We start from the raw sequence: 19,256 nt of genomic DNA on the forward strand, positions 1-19,256 counted from the left end.
AGGATAATAGCACCTACCTCCTAGGGTTGCTGTGAGGAACAAATGAAATAATGGTGATAATAATGATAAGGGGGTTAGCACAGTGGCATGTAGTAAGTGCTCTGTGTGTGTGTGTGTGTGTGTGTGTATGTGTATGTGTGTGCTGTGTAGGGGCAGAGGGAGGTTGTGTGAATTGACTGGTAATTAATAAGGTCCTAGGCCCCTCATTATTCATTTTTTGGTGGTGAAGATTGAAAAGCAGAGATTAGGAGGAATGGATGGCTTTCTATTCTGTTACCTTTACCTCTAAACAAACTTCCTATTCTGTTCATAGCACTGCCATCCTTTCCAGTCACCCCGGTCTACAACCTAGATGTTGTTACACTTCACTCCTTACTTTCCCCCCAAACCGCATATCCAGTCAGTTGCCAAGTTGTGCCATTTCTGCCTCCAACAACATAATCTATTGCTCCACTTACAGGGTCTTCTCCCCAGTTCAGGTTCTCACCACCTCTTATTCTTACTTGGACTATTGTAGTGCCCTCCTAATTGGTTTCTTTGCCTCCAGACTTACCCGTCTCTAATTTATCTTCACATAGCTGCTGAAATGATTTTCCTAGAGCATAGGTCTGATCATGTGACTCTTTACTAATTAAATCTAGTGATTCTCTGTTGATTTCAGGATTTGTCATCCTTTAATTTCCACTTTTGTGTAATTTTAATAATGTAATTATTAATGTAGTGCATATTTATAATTATAAATAAATATATAACTCTTAATTTGAAAATCTGATGACAGATGAAACCCTGTGGGGTCTGAGTTTAAATTTCTAAAATTAGATAATTTCAGTTTAATTCAACAAGCATTAAGCACATACTATGTTCAAGCCACTGTATTGGGGGCTGGGAGTACAACTACAGAAACAGACCTATCTCTGTTCTCAAGGACATGCTCAGGGAGAGAGATATAACATATACACAAATAGTTATATGGAAAACTGAGGAGGGAGAGAACACTAATGAGTGAATCAAAGAAAGTTTCAGGGAGGAGGTGGAATTTGAATTGAGCCTTAAAGAAGGAAGAGAATCTGAGAAAATCTGTTCTAGGAATAGGTAGTTCATGCAGGCGCATAGGTTGGAGTATTGAGTTCAGTGAACGGTTTGGTCCTCACCCTTCTTCATTTTTCTGTAATCTTTGACACAGTTGATCACCACCTTACCTTCTTGGATAGTCTTGCCCTCTCAAGGCTTTTGTAACACAGCTTTCTCCTGGGTTTTTGTTGTTGTTGTTGTTGTTTGTTTTTATTTCATCTGTCTATTCAGCCTTTCTTTTCATTCTCCTTTGCTGGCTCTTCATGTCATACCCACTAACTGTGGATGTCCCTATGTCTCTGTCCTGGGCCCTCTTCTTTTCTTCCTTTAATAATAACAATAAGAAGTCCAACAACAATAATAATAGTTAACATTTATATAGTGCTTATTATTAGCTATCATGTGCTGTAATTCTAGCATTAAATAATTAGAAAATAATTAATTATTAGAAAAATTACAAATTATCTCACTTATTTCATATTATTTTATCATTATCTCATTTCGTCCTCAGAACCACCTTGGGAAGTAGATGCTCTATACTATTTCATTTGATGGTCTTATCAGCACCTATGGGTTAAGTTTTCATCTCTATGCAAGATGATGCCTAGATCTATATCTCCAGCCCTAATTTCTCTGCTAAGCTCCAGGCTTATCTCACCAATTGCCTCTTGGACATCTCTAACTGGATGTCCTGCATCAAAAATTCAATATATCCAAAATAAAACTCACTATCTTTCCTCCAAATATCCTTTTCTTAAGAACTCCCTATTACTGTAAAAGGTACCACCATTCTAGTCATCCAGCCTTGTGGTGTTGTCTTCGACTACTCATTCTACTTTACCCCGTGTACCCAATCTGTTGTAGAGTCTTACCATTTCTAACTTTATGGCATATCGTGTCACAGCTGCCTGTTTTGCCATAGCTTTCTAACTGGTCTTCTTTTTCCTAATCTCTCTCTACTCCAATCCATCCACTACCTAGCTACCAAGGTAGTTTTTCTAAAGTAGCCGGTCTGATTCTACTCAGTAAGCTCTTGTTTTTATTACCTCCAGCAGCAGAGATAAACTCCTCTGTTTGTCATTTACAGCTCTTTATCTTTCCAGATACTTTGCTCCCATTCCTTCACTCTCTGATCCAGCTGTGCTACTGTCATAGCAGTTTCTTAAATAGCACATCCCATTTTCTGTTTGTGTCTTTGCACAGGCTGTCCCTCACTTGTGGAATGCTTTTGCTCTCTCATCTCTACCTCTTTAATTTTCCTTGCTTCCTTTAAAAATCATATCATATCATATCCCACCTTCTTCAGGAGACCTTTCCTCCTAAACTTCCCCCACAGCCCCAGCTACTAGAGCCTTCTCCTTCCATATTATGCTTCCTGTCTATTCTATATTTAACTTGTATAAATCTAGTTATTTAGATGCCATCTCCTTTTGCCTTTCTTTATACCAACAGGGCTTGGTACAATATGTGTCGTGTAGTAATTGCTTAAGAAATGCTTGTTGACTGATTGACAGTTTGGAACAAAACAGAGTAGTCTAGTTTGTTTGAAACATAGAGGTGTAGTGATGAGAAATAGTGTTAAGTAAGGTGAACCAGAATCAGATGCACCATTTGTGGCTATATAAATTATTTTTAAAGAAATATAACAGTCAAGACATTTTCCCTCATGCATATCTCAGATGATTGAAGCTGCCATTAAAGTCTACTTTCTTTGTCTGCAGAGATGAGAAACAAGTAGTTGGTATCTTATGTAACCTGCTATACTTTAAGCCTTTTACTAAATTACTTAAGCCTTATTTTTCCTTCCTAAATAGTAATGTTTCCTTAGGTCTTTTATTTTGGGTTATTTTCTGTTTTCTTCATCTTTACCATTCCAGCTCTCCGTAGTCTAACCTTTCTACAAATAATCCATATTTTATTGTTGTACCAGAATTCTAGTGTGCTCTTTATTAGTGATTATTGCCTCTCTATAGATTGTAACTGTTAGGAGAAATTGTTTTCAAAATATCTCCACTAACTTTTCCCTCTTTTTTTTTTTTAAGAGATGGGTATCAGAGGTCCTGCTTCTAGATTTAACATAGCAATGTCAGGATCTTACAAATAAGTTGAAATAAGAAGAGGTGTTAGTGTTAGTGTGTCAGGGGATTGTCTTGGAGTGGATGGCTTAGCACTCTTAATATCAAAGTAGAGATCAGATTGTGCTGGATTATCTATGTAAACTCAACATGTGTTCAAAATGATTAGAATTTTTTGGTCTTTGGAAGCAGGATTTGAATTCTCAGTTGGCTATTGTTAGTGATGTGTATTTGTGTATGATTAACATTGGCCATAGATTCATAAGATGTTAGAATTGGAGGATACTTTAATCTTATGTTGATTTCTGCAGTGTTAATATTGGCCCTCACCAATACTTTGTATTTACTTCGTATATATTTTATATTTACTTTTTTGTGTAAATATTTCTCTACAGGAGAATGTAAATTCCTCAAAGATAGGGGCTGTCTACCTTTTACATTTGTATTCCCAGCACTTAGCATAGTACCTGTAGGTACTTAATAAATGTGTATTTAATTGAACTTTTGAATGTTGATTACATACTGAAAAAGAGGCAATGTGATGATGAAATTGTCACATGCCTTACTGGCAGATTTATGTTAACACTTGCAGTCTTGTCTAAACCTTTTCCCTTCCCCTTTCTCTCTCCCATTTAAGGAAGGAATTAAAACCCATAAAGGGGTCCCTTCTATCCATGAAACTTAGAAAAGTCATAGAGATATGCCTTTGTGGGTTTTGAGAACATGAAATAGACTTTTAAAGAATACTAAGATGATAGTAGGCAGCTGGAACACATTTTATAGGCAGATTTGTTAAATAATACTTGAATATAATAGATTTGTTAAAATTTTGAACAGGAGTTTTTAAATATCTGAAAATACAGAATTTATAAAGTATTTTTTTTGGGGGGGGTGTAAAGTTGAGTCAGCAGGTATTGAACGTATTTCAAGTGTGTCAGCAGCGAACATGTGATTTGAAGAAGAAAGAACTCTGTCGAACTCAATTGCAGAGAGAAATTCAACTGATATTTCCACGTATGTTTTCTTTTGTGTATCCTTAATCATGTTTATATTTAAAATTTTAGCATCACTTAATAACTAAATTATATTTTATAATTCCATGGCTTTGTTTTTTTAGAGAGCAGACTCTTCTTGGTTGGATCCTCCTTGAATGGATTTGGTACAAGGAGCAGTGATGGTGATTTGTGCCTGGTTGTTAAGGAGGAGCCAGTAAGTAACTAAACATTTTTTTAAAATTTCTGTTATCAAGGTCAGCCGTACAAAAATATAAATATTAGCTAAAGTATACTGTAATGATCTCTTATTAGTAGCTAATATTTTCTAGCTTATATATAACTTTAAGAGAAGCTGGAAAATGCATTCTCTCTTAAGGCACAGTTAGGAGGAAGTTACAGAAGTTAACCAGAAGTTACAGCACTCCCAATATCATATATGATTTTAGAGTCAGAAAGTGATATAACTATCACTTCTGTGCATTTTTCTGAAGCAGCTTCTGTTTTGGAAGATCACTGAGCAGGGTTATGGTATACAGGAAAGAAAAGAACATTAGATTTAAAAAAATTGGGCTCTATTTCCTCCAAACTTAGATTTTTAGTAATGGCATATCACATTCATTTATTTATTTATTTATTTGGCAGTTGGCGTCAAGTGACTTGCCCAGTGTTACACAGCCTAATGAGTGTTATGTGTCAGAGGACAGATTTGAACTCAGGTCTTCCGGCTGGTGCTCTATCCACCACACCATCTAGCTGCCCCCATATTTATTTTCTTTGACATTTAGAAAGTTTCTCATTATTTGGGGTAATAAAAAATTGAGTAATAAGAATTTTCACTAGTAATTTCCATGATTCCCCTGACAACAATGGCTTTTAGTAACTGCAAGTCAGAAAAATGACTCGTTCCAGAAAATAATTGGTATTTCTTTGGCATTTGGAATAGTGTAAAAAGTGAGAAAATAATTCTGAAATGTTAAAGGAGACTGCAAAAGGTTCAGTTAAGAATGCATTACAATTTTAATTAAAGCTTCACTAGACTCTTAATAAAAAACTCTAGTATATTTTTTCTCTGTAAGTTTTGCTATAAGCTATATTCTTTATTCTCCTTGTGTATCAAACTAGGTTATCAGGCATCCTTTTAAGTAGAATATTCCATTAACAAACACTCTTGTCGATCTATGGTGCAATGGTAATTGATGTTCATAATGACAACCCAGCAGGCACGATAAGATTCTGAGACTTTTTTTTCCTGTCTCACTGAATAAGGGCTTCCTTAATTTTAACAAGGCTAAATTTATTTTATTGTATTTAATTCCCTGATAATTGGTAAGCCCATAGTATGACTCTTTTGACCAGAATTGTGAATTTAACATATTCTTCAGTTGTAATTGATTGCAATATTTTTCTTTAGATTATTTAAAAAAAATTTTTATCATTCTGCTCTTTAAGTTTTAGTTTGTTATTTATTAGTGTTTCTCATTGAATTTTGTGGTTGCTAATACGTGAACAACTCATGGAATCTAGACTAGTATTCTATTTTGTCAGAAATATGGTTGTTTTTCATAATTTTTTTAGTTCGAAGGAACTACATGATTACTTTTCATTGTGCACCTTCAAATTCAAATTTAGGTTTAAAATTCAAAATGTGATCTAGAAATTTTTAAGGGTTATAAGATTTATGTGTATATATTTCAAACTTGAGAAAAAATAAAAACTCAGTTCTTTTAGAATCTTTCTTAAAAATTATACTCTCTTTAAATTAAAGAATAGGTATGGAAAATGAGGAGGGTGTGAAAAAGTATATTTATACCTTTTTAATATTTTTTTCAGGTAAATCAGAAGACTGAAGCAAGATATATACTCAGCTTAGTCCAAAAACATTTCTGTACTAGACTTTGTAAGTCTCAGATGCTTTGAATTCATATATTGCCCCATATCTCCATGATGTTGTAAATGATATGTATTCCAGTAAAGTTAATTCTATTTTTCCAGTGAATTCTAGCATACTTGTATATATGAGAAATGATGATTCTATTAACACAAGTATTTATTTAACTTCTTCTACTAGATGCTGTGGGAGACATAGCAATATGTGATATCACCTTTTTTCTGAAGTTAATATTATTGTTCAGTCGTTTTCGGTCATGTTTGATCCTTCATGACCCCATTTGGGTTGGGTTTTTTTGGCAAAGATACTGAGTGGTTTGCCATTTTCTTCTCCAGCTCATTTTATAGATGAGGAAAACTGAGGCAATCAGGGTTAAGTGATTTGTTCCAGGGTCGCACAGCTACTAAGTGTATGAGGATTTGAACTCGGGAAGATGAGTCTTCCAACACACTATCTATTGTACCACTTGACTGCCCCTCACAATAGCCAACATTTATGTGGCACTTTTTAAGTTTTCCAGAACAATTGATATACAGTACATACTACATTATATACAATTTATATACACTATCTCCTTTGAGAGCTACTATACTGTTTAATAGAGGAGATAAGATGTATGTGAAGAGCTATAAGAAGTAGGTGACAAAATACCTCTTATGGTACACAGTTGTTGTAATAGCTAGCTTACACGGTACAATCACATAACTATAATGCCACCTGTGGTAATTAAGAAAAACCTAAAACCTTGTCCTGCATCCTCTTATTCTCTCTACAGTCTCAGTTGGTGACTTCATCTTCTATGGGTTTAATTACTTCTATGCAGATTACTCCTTTGATTTATCCTTCTAGTCCATTTGCCTTCTGAACTCCCGTTCCACATCACCAACTGTCCGTTGGATATTTTGAACTAGACGTCTAGCAGATGTTTCTGATTCAATATACCTGAAACAGAACTTACCTTTGCCCTAAAACCCACTTGCTTTCCAACTTCCCTGTTTCTGTTGGCGGCACCACCGTCTACCCTCAACTCTTCACTCTCCCTCACCCCACAGGTTCAGGTAATTGCCACATCTTCTTGATCCTATCTCCACAGTATCTCTTTTGTCACTTTCCCCCTCTCAAACAGCCATCACTCTAGTTCTGGCCCTCATCACTTCTCATCTGGCCTCCTAATTGGTCATCCTGCCTCCCCTCTTTCAGCTCTTCCTTCCTTCACACAGTGATATTCCTAAAGCATGGATCTGACATGTCAGTTCTACTCAATAAACTCTAGTAGTTCCATCTTCCTTTTAGGATAAAATACATTTTGTTTGGCATTTCAAAACCTGGCATTGACTGTTTTTACAGCCTTATTACAAAATACTTACTGTTGTCCACTCCTTAGTCTAGACAGATTGGCTTTCTTGTGATTTTCAGAACTCCACCTTCTGTCACTATGCCCTGGCTTTTCACCATGACTGGAATGTATATACTCTTTCCTCATTTCTTCCTCTTGAAATCCTTTGTCTCTCAAGGCTTATTGCAAATGCAGCCTTCTTGAAGCCTTTCCTGATCTCATGAGCTGCCATTCCTCTTGAAAATTATCTTGTAATAGGTATGTTTTCGCCAATAGAATGTACTTTTCTTGAGGTCAGGGTGTATTTATGTTTTTGTTTTGTATACCCATTGCCTTGCATAGTGCTTTGCGTATAGTAGACTGCTTAATAAATGCTTGTTGATTGATTGAGAAAGTAGCATTTGATCTGTATTTAAAAATTAAAAACCAGTATTGAAAAATGGGCTATGAAAAACAGGCAGTGTTTAAATTTGGTCCATGGGGCGGTAGTTTGCTGACCCTTGTAGTAGGAGGGCTGGATTTAGGGTCAGTATTGAGGTTCATATCCTAGGTCAGCCACTTAATAACCTGTGTGATAAGGGCAATTAGGTGGTGCAGTATATAGAGTGCCTGGGCCTGAAGTCAGGAAGACTCATTTTTCTGAGTTCAAATGTGGCCTCAGGTGCTTATTAGCTGCGTGACCCTGGGTGAGTCATTTAACACTGTTTGCCTCATTTCCTCATCTATAAAATGAGCCAGAGAAGGAAATGGCCAACCACTCCAGTGTCTTTGCCAGGAAAACCCCAAATGGGGTCATAAAGAATCAGGCACGACTGAAACAACTGAAAAACAACAACAACAGGCCTGTGTGACTTTGGACAAATCATTTAAATCTTTCTGGGTCTTGTTTTCCTTGAAAGAAGGGTAAAATGAAGGGGTTGGAGTAGGTCAATAAATTAATAAATATTTGTTAAGCACCTAGGCACTGTGCTAAGAATTTTGAAGGTCTTTTTCTGTTCTAAATCTTTGATCCCATTAAGTACCTGTTACATGCAAGGTATAGGGCAAGGATGTAGTCATGGATACATTTCCCTCATTAGAAGAATGTAAGCACTTTGCAAATAGGGATTGTTTCATTTTTCATATTTCATCTCCAATAACTAGCACAATGTCTAACACATGGTATGTGTTTTAATAAGTGCTTTTTGATCGATTGACCCAACAAGCTCTGAACTCAAACTTATAGTCAAATGGGAGAAATAAAATACACTATTAACAATAAGACAAGGACAAGTGAAATCAGCACAAAAGAAAGGTACAGGTAAAGTACCACAAGAAATTTTTGGGATGGAGAAGTACTTTTTACTAGTTGGCAATGGGAGTTTTCATGGATGAGGTAATGTGAGATTTGGATCTTAGAAAGGTATGAAGAATGGTATTGGTGAGAAAGAGGAAGCCATTCTATGTATAGGAGATTGCATGACCAAAGGGATAGAAACAGGAAAGGGCAGGAGAAGGTCAGAAGAAAGGGCAGTGAACACCCGACAATAGAGAACTTGGAGTAAAGGAAAACCTTTAAGTTAATTGGCTTGCTCTTTGTGTAATACGTGTTGTGATGCTGGAAGTTATTCTGAAACCTCAGAACTTTCCTAACAATATTATCTTCCTTTCTTAATTGGCTACCATGCTACGTTTCTTATATCCTAGGAACTTCTCTATCAGTCAGAGACCCGTACTTTTTAAATTGTTCTGGTTCTCCTCCTGTTTTCTCTGCTCCTTGTTTATCAATCAGCAAAACTTTAATAAGGGTCTGTAATGTTTCAGACACCGTGCTCAGTGCTAGTTACAAAGGTGTTAATTCCTCCCCTTAAGAAGTTTATATTCTACTAAGGTATATAATATATGGTCACAGATGACTAAGTACAGGAGTACAGGACACACACCCACACCCACACAAATATGCATGACAATTTGACAGTTTGGAGGAGGGCACTAGCAAATGAGGGAATTAGGAAAGGCTTGAGAAGATAGAGGGGAAACAGATGATGAGTACTTTCTCTAGTACCTCTGGATCCCATGACTCCATATTTCTGGCACCCACTTAATTCTCCTCTTTCTGCTTTTGCTTGAGCATTTACATTGCATAAAATTAGGTTGTAATGTTATATTTCATCAGTAAGTGAATTGCCAACATTTAATAGTAGAGATTTAAGTTTGATAATTAAGTTTGAGACTGAAAGTTTTGTATAAAGAAATTAGATTATTGTTGTATCATAGAACCTCAGAGTTTTAAAGTTAGAAAATACCTCATATATGTATAGTAGGAACATAGCCCTAGCGCCAGATGAGACCTCAGATGACGTCTAGTCTAACTTTATTTTTTATAGATTTGGTCCAACCTCCTTATTTTACAGATGAGCAAATTGAGGCCCAGTTAATTTTGGAGGTAAAAAATACTGTACTATGAATTTACTTTGAAAGAACTTAAAGGATAAAACTGAGTATAGGAAATAGTTATCTTAATTTGCCTTTTCTCCCCACTCAGTTTTCCTTGTACTAATTTTATTTATGTATGTACTATGTATCTCCCCAATAGAATGTAAGCTTGAGGGCAGGGATTATTTTCATAGTTTTTGTATCGTTGTGGGCTAGCATAATGCCTTGCACATAGTAGGCATTTAGTAAATACTTATTGAATTGAATTAGTATTTTGAATTTTTGATGAAGTTCTTTTTGAAACCTGTCATTGTTTTCTATTTGTTTTAAAGTAACTAAATAAAGGATAACAAAGTCAATTTGCATTGCCCGTTTTGTAGAATCAGGCATTTTTTATCGAAAAAGCTTTTTGGAGGTGGTAATTTCTTTTCGGAATAAACATGGATTTAATGTTAACTTTTTTGGAATCGAGTGACACTATTTGAGCCAAGTTCTTCCTGTTTCTATGCTGAATTCTTATTTAGATATTTTGGAAATGGCACTAATCACAGTGAAACTTACTCAAACTTAACTCATGGATTTTTATTTCAAAAGTATTTTTGAAATAAAAATTCAGGGTAGGCCAGGTGTTGGCTAGGTGATTTGGTGTAACTTACTGTTCTTTAATAAATGGGAAGGTACCACTGTTAAGTCAACTGACACTTATTAAGTGTTTATTATGCACTAGGCACTGTGCTAAACTCTAAGAATACAAATGCAAGCAAAAAGAAAAGATAATCCTTGCCTTCAAGGAAGCTTACATTCTCATGGGGTACAATGGTGCATAAATAGCAGCTGAAGAGCAGGGGCCAGGTGTAGATCAAAGATTAGATGGAGGTGTATTTCTGAGACAAAAGCCCTGGACTCAATAGTTCTCTTCTCTTATCATAAGACCTGAGACAGGTTACTTCCCTTCTCTAACTCTTACTTTGATCTGAAGCTTTGTTAACAAATTTATGATGAAATTTGCCAAGTGTTGTGGATATCGTTGGATATTATGTAGCCTTGGCAGCCAAATGCATGAATGATTACTACTTCTGTTTGAGAGTGAATTTAACAGAACTTAGAGAATGTAGTAGAGGGAAATTACATGGGTTAAAAAAAATTTCACAGTCAAATACACTTGAGCAAGTTTTTCCTTAATTATGTTATGGTGACCATTGAACACAGAATCAGAATTCTTAGAGGAAAGACAGGTACCCATAACTGATATAAGGGAAAAGGAAAGTACAAGAAAGACTTTCAGGCAGAGTGCTAGGAGACTTCTGATGGAGAAGTCGCTGTCATCTGGGGCTGCGATTTGGTCCCTTTATCTCTCAAGACTCTATCGGTCAAAAATGATTTAGTATGATTTGCTATGATTTCAGCATAGTAAACTCTTGAATTGTATGTGAGGAGCTTGGAGCACTGAGAAGTATATCAATGTTTAAAACGTATTCACCGTATTTTTCTTACTTCTTCAGCAGGCTACATTGAGAGACCTCAGCTGATTCCAGCAAAAGTGCCAATTGTGAAATTCAGGGATAAAGTCAGGCAAGTAGTTAGTGTACATTGTCTTTTCATTTGCTTTGAATCATTTGTAGATAATGTGCTTAACTCTAATTTTTATTTACTGTTGGTGGATACCTTTGTCTTAACAGTTTTCAGAATTTCTTTTTTATTAAATTATGGGCACTCCTTTTTGTGGAATATCTGAACAGAGTACTTTTGTTTCTGGGGTGTTATTCAGTTCCCATTTGTGTTTTGTGAATTAGATGCTTTCACCAATTTGAAAAAATGTCCACCTTGTTAAATGATCTTTGAAACATCTAGCATCCCATTGTATATCTTTATTAAGAATAGAATTTTCAAGAGAAGAATTTTTGATTACAAATAAAAGCATCCCTTCCTGAGTTTTAAATAAGTTGTAAAAGCAGGTCTCCAGAATGAAATATGGAGTCAGGTTATGTGATGTCATTCACTAGAGAGCTTTATACCCTAGAATTATTTAGCCTTGTCTAGTAGTCTCTTTAGGTAGTAAAGTAGACCACAGCACTAAGAAGATAAAGTCACAAGTGTGGCTATATTTTAAGTGTGTGTGTGTGTGTGTGTGTGTGTGTGTAGAAAGACTGGAAAAAGATGATCATTGCAAATTCACTATCAATAATGAAAGTAGAAGTCCAAAGGCATAATCTTAATTTTTGAATATAGAAGGAAATCCATTAATTGGTAGCAGGGAAGTCTTTGGATAGATTTGTTGTGAATATTTCAGTGCTTGTATGTGCTGAATAATATGAATATGACTTGATTACAAATTTTTTTCCCTTCATGATACCCACACATAATTTATACTGATGTAAAAAAGAAAGCAAAAGCAAGTGAATAATTTTTATCTATAGTATTTAGGTGGGTCTCCTGAGTGGAATTTTAAGTTTTAGAGTGTGTATAACTTGTTTTTCTAGGAGTGATGTTTTGTTTTGGTTTTTGGCTGCCCTCGAATTGATTTAGTTTATGTGGCGCGCGCGTGCGTGTGTGTGTGTGTGTGTGTGTGTGTGTGTGTGCGTGCGCATGCGCATGCTTTTTTGTATCTCATTGCAAAGTATGAGATGAAATTGGTGGAAAGTGTAAGTAACTAAATAAAGACTGCATAAGGCATGATTATATAATATAAAAACATTTAATACAGTAAGAAGCTATCTTGGAATAAAGCTAACTTTTCTATCAAAATAGAATTTTTATTTGCTCTGCTTTAACTCATACTTTTGTTTCTTTCCCACTCCCTATATATTCCATATATTATAGTTTGTGGATACTGTGGGATTTAGTTATTTAATCTTGGATCATGATAAAGAACACATTTAATGAAATAATGAAATCATTTCAGCATTTTCATAAGTTGCTATGCTTAAATGGCACAGAAGTGTTCAAAATATGATAGTTGGTTTCCAGTTTTTATTTTGATTTTGACACTACTATTTTAATAGACCCGATTCTGTCATTGGAAGAGCTTATCCTTGGATCAGATTTAAAGAATCAGCATTTTGTGCCTTAATTTTTAGGGTATCAGTATACTGGCACGGTAATTGCTTATTGATAACTCTCTGTTGGCCTAAAAGTTAATATATTTGTGAAATAGTATCAGGGGAGCAGGATTTATCTAATTCATGAACCGTGCTTACTTTTCACTTTAGCTTCATAGAAATCAAGCTTTTGAGGGGATGGGGAGTAGGGGTAGGGATAAAGTAATACTCAAGAGTGTGGTGAACTTGAGCCCAGTTCAGTGTATCATTCAGGAATATGCTACTTTGGCACAGTTGAGATAAATGCAATTGTAATTTAACATATTATCTTATGTAAAAATGAAGCCCATTAGATAATAAAATTAAACAGAGTGAATCATCATGTCTTTATTATGGTTATGCCACAATGCTAAGCAGTTAAATTTCCTTCCCATTTATTCAGGCCCTGAATCCTTTATAGTTATGGTACTAGACTTTTATGTGTAATAACTGTGCAAAAAGAACTACTGAACTAGTCAACCTTTAAGTATCTTTTCTGTTGATTAATTACTTTATGGATTATCTGTGTTAAAATTTTAAAATTCCAGGTTGGTTTCCACCTGTGTTCCTATTTTCAGATTTTAGATTTTGTCTTTAGAGAATACAAATTAATTTCAGTGATAGCCTAAGAAAAACATGATTAAGAATGTAAGTCTTCTATTAAAAAGATGCATTTCAGAGCTAAATACATATAATTTTTTATTATTACATTACTACAAATTTTCTGTTAGTGTGGATAATTTAAATATGATAGGACTTATCAAATACTTGAAAAAGAAAAATGTTGAATAGTAATAAACATATCATCACTTATAAAGACTATAAACGAGTATTTTTGTTGACTTAAATATGAGCATCTTGTAGATAAATTTGAAGTAGTCTTGAATATTATGCATTGTTTTAGTGTTGTTTTTAAGATGCATACCTGAACTCTATATAAATAGTAGGGGATTTACTCTCTGGTCTGTTGCCATTGTTTGCAGGGCTTGTCATTATTTTTTGCTTCTTGGCACCTTGGCTTGCATGATGCCCTGCTTTAAAAAAAAAAATTCCCCTTTTGTTTCTTATTGTACTGTTCCTTCCCAGAAGGCATGAGCTATTTCGTTTTGCTTGATGAATTAATTTGTTATTCTCTTCATGTGGACACTGTAATGTGTTGGCAGGAACCTTTAATTTTACTCTGAATGATATTTGCCTTCTTATTCCCATGGATTTTAAAGTAATGATTTTTATGGTTCCATATTATTTTAGAATATGAAACGCAATTAGATAGCTTGCACAGAAATGGTTTAATGAGAGATAGTTGCATTTGTAAATCCTTGGTCTAATATTGGTTTACATGGAAAAAATTTACAAGATTTTTAAACTACTTTATTCATCTTTGTAGTTGTGTCCTTTAATCCCACATGTCCCTATAGCTACATGTTTGTAGGATTACTGCTCAAAAATTCTAAAAGATAATGTATATTTAAATTCAGACTAAATCTTACTATCGTAGAAAATATTATTACAAGGAAAACCCCTGTAATAACTAGATTCATAACTCAGTCCATTTATTTCTTTTTAAAATGATTTATGATAAATATTAAGTCTCAGTATAACTACTCACTTTGCAGTTATTTAGATAAAAAAACCTAAATGTTTTATAAAGAACTTGACATTGGATACAAGTAACTAAACTTGGTTTAGTAAATAGCAAATGAAATTTCTCCCCATACAGGTTCATTTTTGTTCTTACTAACCTCCTACTGAAATTTAGCATTTCCTTCATTTATAAATGTAGGCAACAAGCACTATTCTGAAGAGTTCCTGATACAAAAAAGTTTTAAAATATTGTAACAGTTTTTCAGTTACTCCCTCTAAGATTTCATTATAATTCTTTGTCTATTAATTCTCATTCATTTCTCATAGATCGGGTATTACTGTGCTTCATTCTTCTGGTTCTGTTTTATTTGCATTGTTTTTATAAAAGTCTTTTTATATTTCTCTCTATCCCTCATACTTGTTACCCTAGATTATTCAGTAGTATTCCATTACATTAGTGCACCATAGTTTAGAAGGCTGTTTGCACTTTTTATACTTACAAAAAATCTTGTTGTGGCAGCCATTGGAAAGCTAGCTCTTCTTTATTTTCTGTAACTTTTTAAGTATATTCCCAACAATGAAATGATTGAATGCCAGGGTATGATTATTTTTGTAACTTTGGATTATCAGATTGCTTTTCAAAAAGATTCTACGAGTTTACATTTCATCAACAATGAATGAATGCTCCAGTTCCTCTCTAACTTGTCAGCATTGATTTTCATTGGTTTTAATTGCTTTTTGGCAGCCTTATAAGTGCCTTAGAGTTGTTTTAATTTTTCTCTTTTTGATTGTTAGTTATCCTGAGTGTTTTTTCAAATAATTATTAACAATTTATGTTTCTTCTTTTGAAAATAATCTGTTCATATCTTTTTGACCTTTTAGTCAGTCCATTAAAGTAATAACCAGTATAACCAGATTCTAGTCAAGCAATTAAATGTGAGCATCCCTTTAAAGTGATAAAGCAGTTTCTTTTATGTAGGTTTCACCTATTAAAATCTTCATAAATTCTTCTTATACTTAATTACAACAACTCATTTCTGTTATGCTTTGAGATTTTTAAAGCACTTTATTTTCAACAACCTTGCAAAGTTGGTAGGGCAGATATTATTTTTTTGATTTTACAGATAAAGAAACTAATGCTCAAAGACATAAATGATTTGACTTAAGTCACAAAGCTAGGAAATGCTAGGCCCAGAGCCCAGGCTATGCCCTCTGGAAGTGTTTTTTTTCCTACCCCACTGTCCCATACTACTTACTTCTCAGTGTAATAGAGAAAATAGAAATAAAAATTTATTTTTATTTTTATTTATTTTTAATCTATCCTTGACCTTAAAATTATGGCTCTTGGAGCTCTGGTTGCATTCTAGTTTACATAATTAAATATTAAATCAGTTCCTAGGGAGTTGATATTTTTTAAAGTTGTAATTTTGATTGTTTGATCATCTTTTTTCCCTTTAGTTGTGTGGAGTTTGACTTGAATGTAAACAATATTGTAGGAATAAGAAACACGTTCCTCCTCAGAACCTATGCATATCGTAAGTTTTCTCATTTTATTTCTATTTGTGAGTTTTTCTTTTTTCTTTAAAATTTAAGTGGTACCGAGCAAAAGTGTTTCTGATACTGATTTATACGTAGCTTTAAAGATATAATTTCTTATATTTGGTTATATATTTTATCATGTATTATCATTTTACTGGTTGCACATTAATTATTCTGAAATCATTTGCTTCAAAAGTTTATATATAGCAAATGTATTTTAATAGACTGATTTTTTTTAATAGTATGTGGTTAAATTTGAAAATTAGTTCTAGAATATGTAATAGTAGAGTTTATAATAAGTACAGGTGATAGTAGATAATGAGGTATGAAATTTCTGGTCAGATGCAATTTAAAAGTTATGTAAACATTCAAAGTAATTTCGTTATCTTTTTCTTTCAATATTTTTAAGTCTTAATTTTACTTACAGTTGAGAGTCGAGTTCGTCCCTTAGTACTGGTGGTTAAGAAGTGGGCAAGTCACCATGAGATAAATGATGCTAGTCGTGGCACATTAAACAGCTATAGTCTTGTATTGATGGTTTTGCACTATTTACAAAGTAAGTACGATGGGCTTTTTTTCCCTACTTCTGTTGAAACTAAAATGCAGTTAAACTTCATTATGATGTCCTCTGCACTGACCTTGACTACACACTAGAGACATTCTCCAAAACTTCATTTAAGGTTTACAGAAATATTTTACGTGCCTTATATTACAGTGAATGTATTACTAAAAATAACCCCTTGGAAAACATAAAGAAGTTTGACTGTGTTTTTATTCTTTCACGGTTTTTCTCACTTGTAGCCTCATTTGCATTAGCAGCACTGTTATATGTTAGAAAGAATTTTACCAGTATATCTGTAGTGGATTCATTACTTTGAGGCAAATGGATGCTCAGGTAGCCCATTCAATATACTCAAGCACCAGTCATCTTAGTTCTTTTCATGTTAAGCAAGAGCTAGATAATATTTCTGTGAACCTATTTAGGAATTTTATCCCACAATGGGTTAGAAATCATTGATGTTCTTTGATTCAGTTGTTGGCTAAAGTTGCTTTCAGAGCCCTAATAGTCTGTGATCTTGTGAGTATCACCAGGCTCATTTATTGTAAGAGTTTTGAGTTAGATGAGAATGAAAAGTCTGGTTGTGTCCAGTTACTCTGTTTCTTGTTTTTTGGGCGATTGTAGCACAAATCATTACTTTTGTGTCAGTTACGAAGAAACAACTTCTGGCTAAAGTAATAAGTAAACATGAGTTTGTGCTTTACGCTGTTCAAAGTTTAATGAAAGTTCTGATTGGTATTGAAAACTTTTTTTAAGTAGGACAGGCTGATGACCAGATCAGAATGAGAATTTTTACTTTAGTATAGCTAGCTGTACCTAGCCTTAGAAATAGTTAGCAGTTAAGCTAACCTTAGAAATACTGTCATTTGTGAACAGCAGTTTTTTGCTTTGTTACTTAGACACAATATTTATTTCACTTTTTTTTTTGTTTGCTTTCCTTTTGAAGAACCAGGGTAGTTACAATAATTTACAAGGTTTAGTACATTCTTGTATTTATTCATTAGGTTAATTTGACCTAAGGTAAACTATTGATTTTTTTCTTTTTCACTACATAAAATAATCTTATGTTATATATGCCTTTTGTTGTTGTTGTTGAAAATGCTACTGCATTTATATATTTTATACTCACAAAAGGAAAGGTATTTGTGTTTTCATTCAGCCATCTGTGGCTAAGATAGTTTGGCTTTGAATTTTTTTAATCTTTTCTATTTAACTTGATAAGAACTTGTTAAAATTCATTAGTTAAATTTCTTGCATTGGGTGAGAAGTTGGACTGGATGACATCTAAAGTCCTTTGTCCCATGAGACTAGCTCTAAATTGGATTATTCTCTGATGTTATGGGACTAGTTTAGTAACTCTTATTAATATCAAGTTGAATTTAAATTTGGTCTGAGAAGTGGTAGAAAGTGATTGTAAGGGAAAATACCATGTTTCATAAATATAGGTTATAATAGTAGTGTATAGGGTACACTAGAGACACTTGAAATTTCTGTATATATATCTTATCTCATCTTTCATACTAATGTGTAAGTTCCTGGAGGGCAGGAATATGTTTGTATTTGTCATCATGCCTACCCTAATCTTGCTTACCAGTTAGGCGCTCAGTAACTGTTGGATGAATGAGAAAGAACAGAGATAAAGAAGTTAGTTGGAAAGCTGTTACGGTTAAAAAGGTATGAGATGATGAGGATCTGGACAATAATGGTGACTGTAGAAATAAAGATGAAGAAATTAATCTGAGTGATGTTGCAGAAGAAGCACTAGTGGCAGTAAAGGGGAAGTTTGAATAAGGTTCTGAGTTTTGTGGAGAAGGTAGTATAATAAATTGAGTATTTGCATATAAAAAATTTATGTGCTCTGTAGGCACCTGAATAATGCAAGGAACAGGTCACAGCTCAAAATGAAAATTCGTGGGACTTAATCACTATAGAGGTTTGATAATAGAGAAATTTTCCAGGGTAGCAAGTATTGATAGAAAAAGCAATGGGTTAAGGATTGAGCCTTGGGAGATCCACATATTAAAAGCAGAGAAGATTTGTCACTAAGCAAAATAGAATAGATAAAAAAAAAAGTCAGGAAGGTGTCTTAGAAACCAAGGTGAATGTAGAGTTCAGGAAGTAGAAGGAAAGAGCAAATGCAGAATGAGAACTCAGAAGAAACCATTGAATTTAATAGACATAAAGTCATTAGGCCTTAAAGAGAGTTTTAAGAATGGGGAGATTTTAGAAACCTAGTAATTTATGGCACTCTTCTTTACATAAAGGTCTGATTCAGCCTGACTACCAAAACATTCATAAAATTTGAATAAATTTTCAGTGAACTATTTGGTAATGGCTTTTACTTCAGTAGATGGGAGAAGAGATTTCTAATTACATATTATGAATATATTATTTTGTCCCGGTGTTCTAGTGTTATAGTTCTAAAATCAGTTTGGAGTTTTAGAAATTTATTTCTAATGTAAAGATTAAATATGAAAATTAGATTAAATATCTAATGAGCTGTGTGATCCCAAATTCTATAATCTATGATAACCTGAAGTGGTGGGTACTTTTTTTTTTGGAGGGTATTTTCTTGGGCAAAAAATTGATCTATTCACTTTACTTGACCCAGAAGCATTTTGTATTTGGTTTTACCCTTGGTCAAATTTCCACCACTTCCCAAAACATCTTTGTAAAAATCCTAAGAATATCATACCTGATTTGTGAGGGATGCTTTT

General features: G+C 33.9%; 1 protein-coding gene across 6 annotated transcripts in view; it reads left to right on the forward strand.

Annotated features, from left to right (window-relative positions):
* The window catches only part of TENT2 (terminal nucleotidyltransferase 2), a 71,492-nt gene that overhangs the window by 12,761 nt on the left and 39,475 nt on the right, over nt 1–19,256 (forward strand). For 4 of the 6 annotated variants that reach the window (XR_013486135.1, XR_002326811.1, XM_020998396.2 and 1 more), the window contains 6 exons: nt 4,046–4,160; nt 4,264–4,355; nt 5,972–6,038; nt 11,283–11,352; nt 15,900–15,976; nt 16,408–16,536. Coding sequence is in view for 4 of the 6 variants with exons in the window: in XM_020998396.2 (XP_020854055.1) it covers nt 4,046–4,160; nt 4,264–4,355; nt 5,972–6,038; nt 11,283–11,352; nt 15,900–15,976; nt 16,408–16,536 (550 nt within the window). In the remaining 2 variants the exon portion in view is untranslated. The remainder of the gene's footprint in view (nt 1–4,045; nt 4,161–4,263; nt 4,356–5,971; nt 6,039–11,282; nt 11,353–15,899; nt 15,977–16,407; nt 16,537–19,256) is intronic. The other 2 variants (XM_020998398.2, XM_020998399.2) reach the window with 2 other exon arrangements.

Source organism: Phascolarctos cinereus, unplaced genomic scaffold (genome assembly GCF_003287225.1).
Source record: "Phascolarctos cinereus isolate Bilbo 61053 unplaced genomic scaffold, phaCin_HiC Scaffold_4;HRSCAF=312, whole genome shotgun sequence".
Classification (NCBI taxonomy): domain Eukaryota; kingdom Metazoa; phylum Chordata; class Mammalia; order Diprotodontia; family Phascolarctidae; genus Phascolarctos; species Phascolarctos cinereus.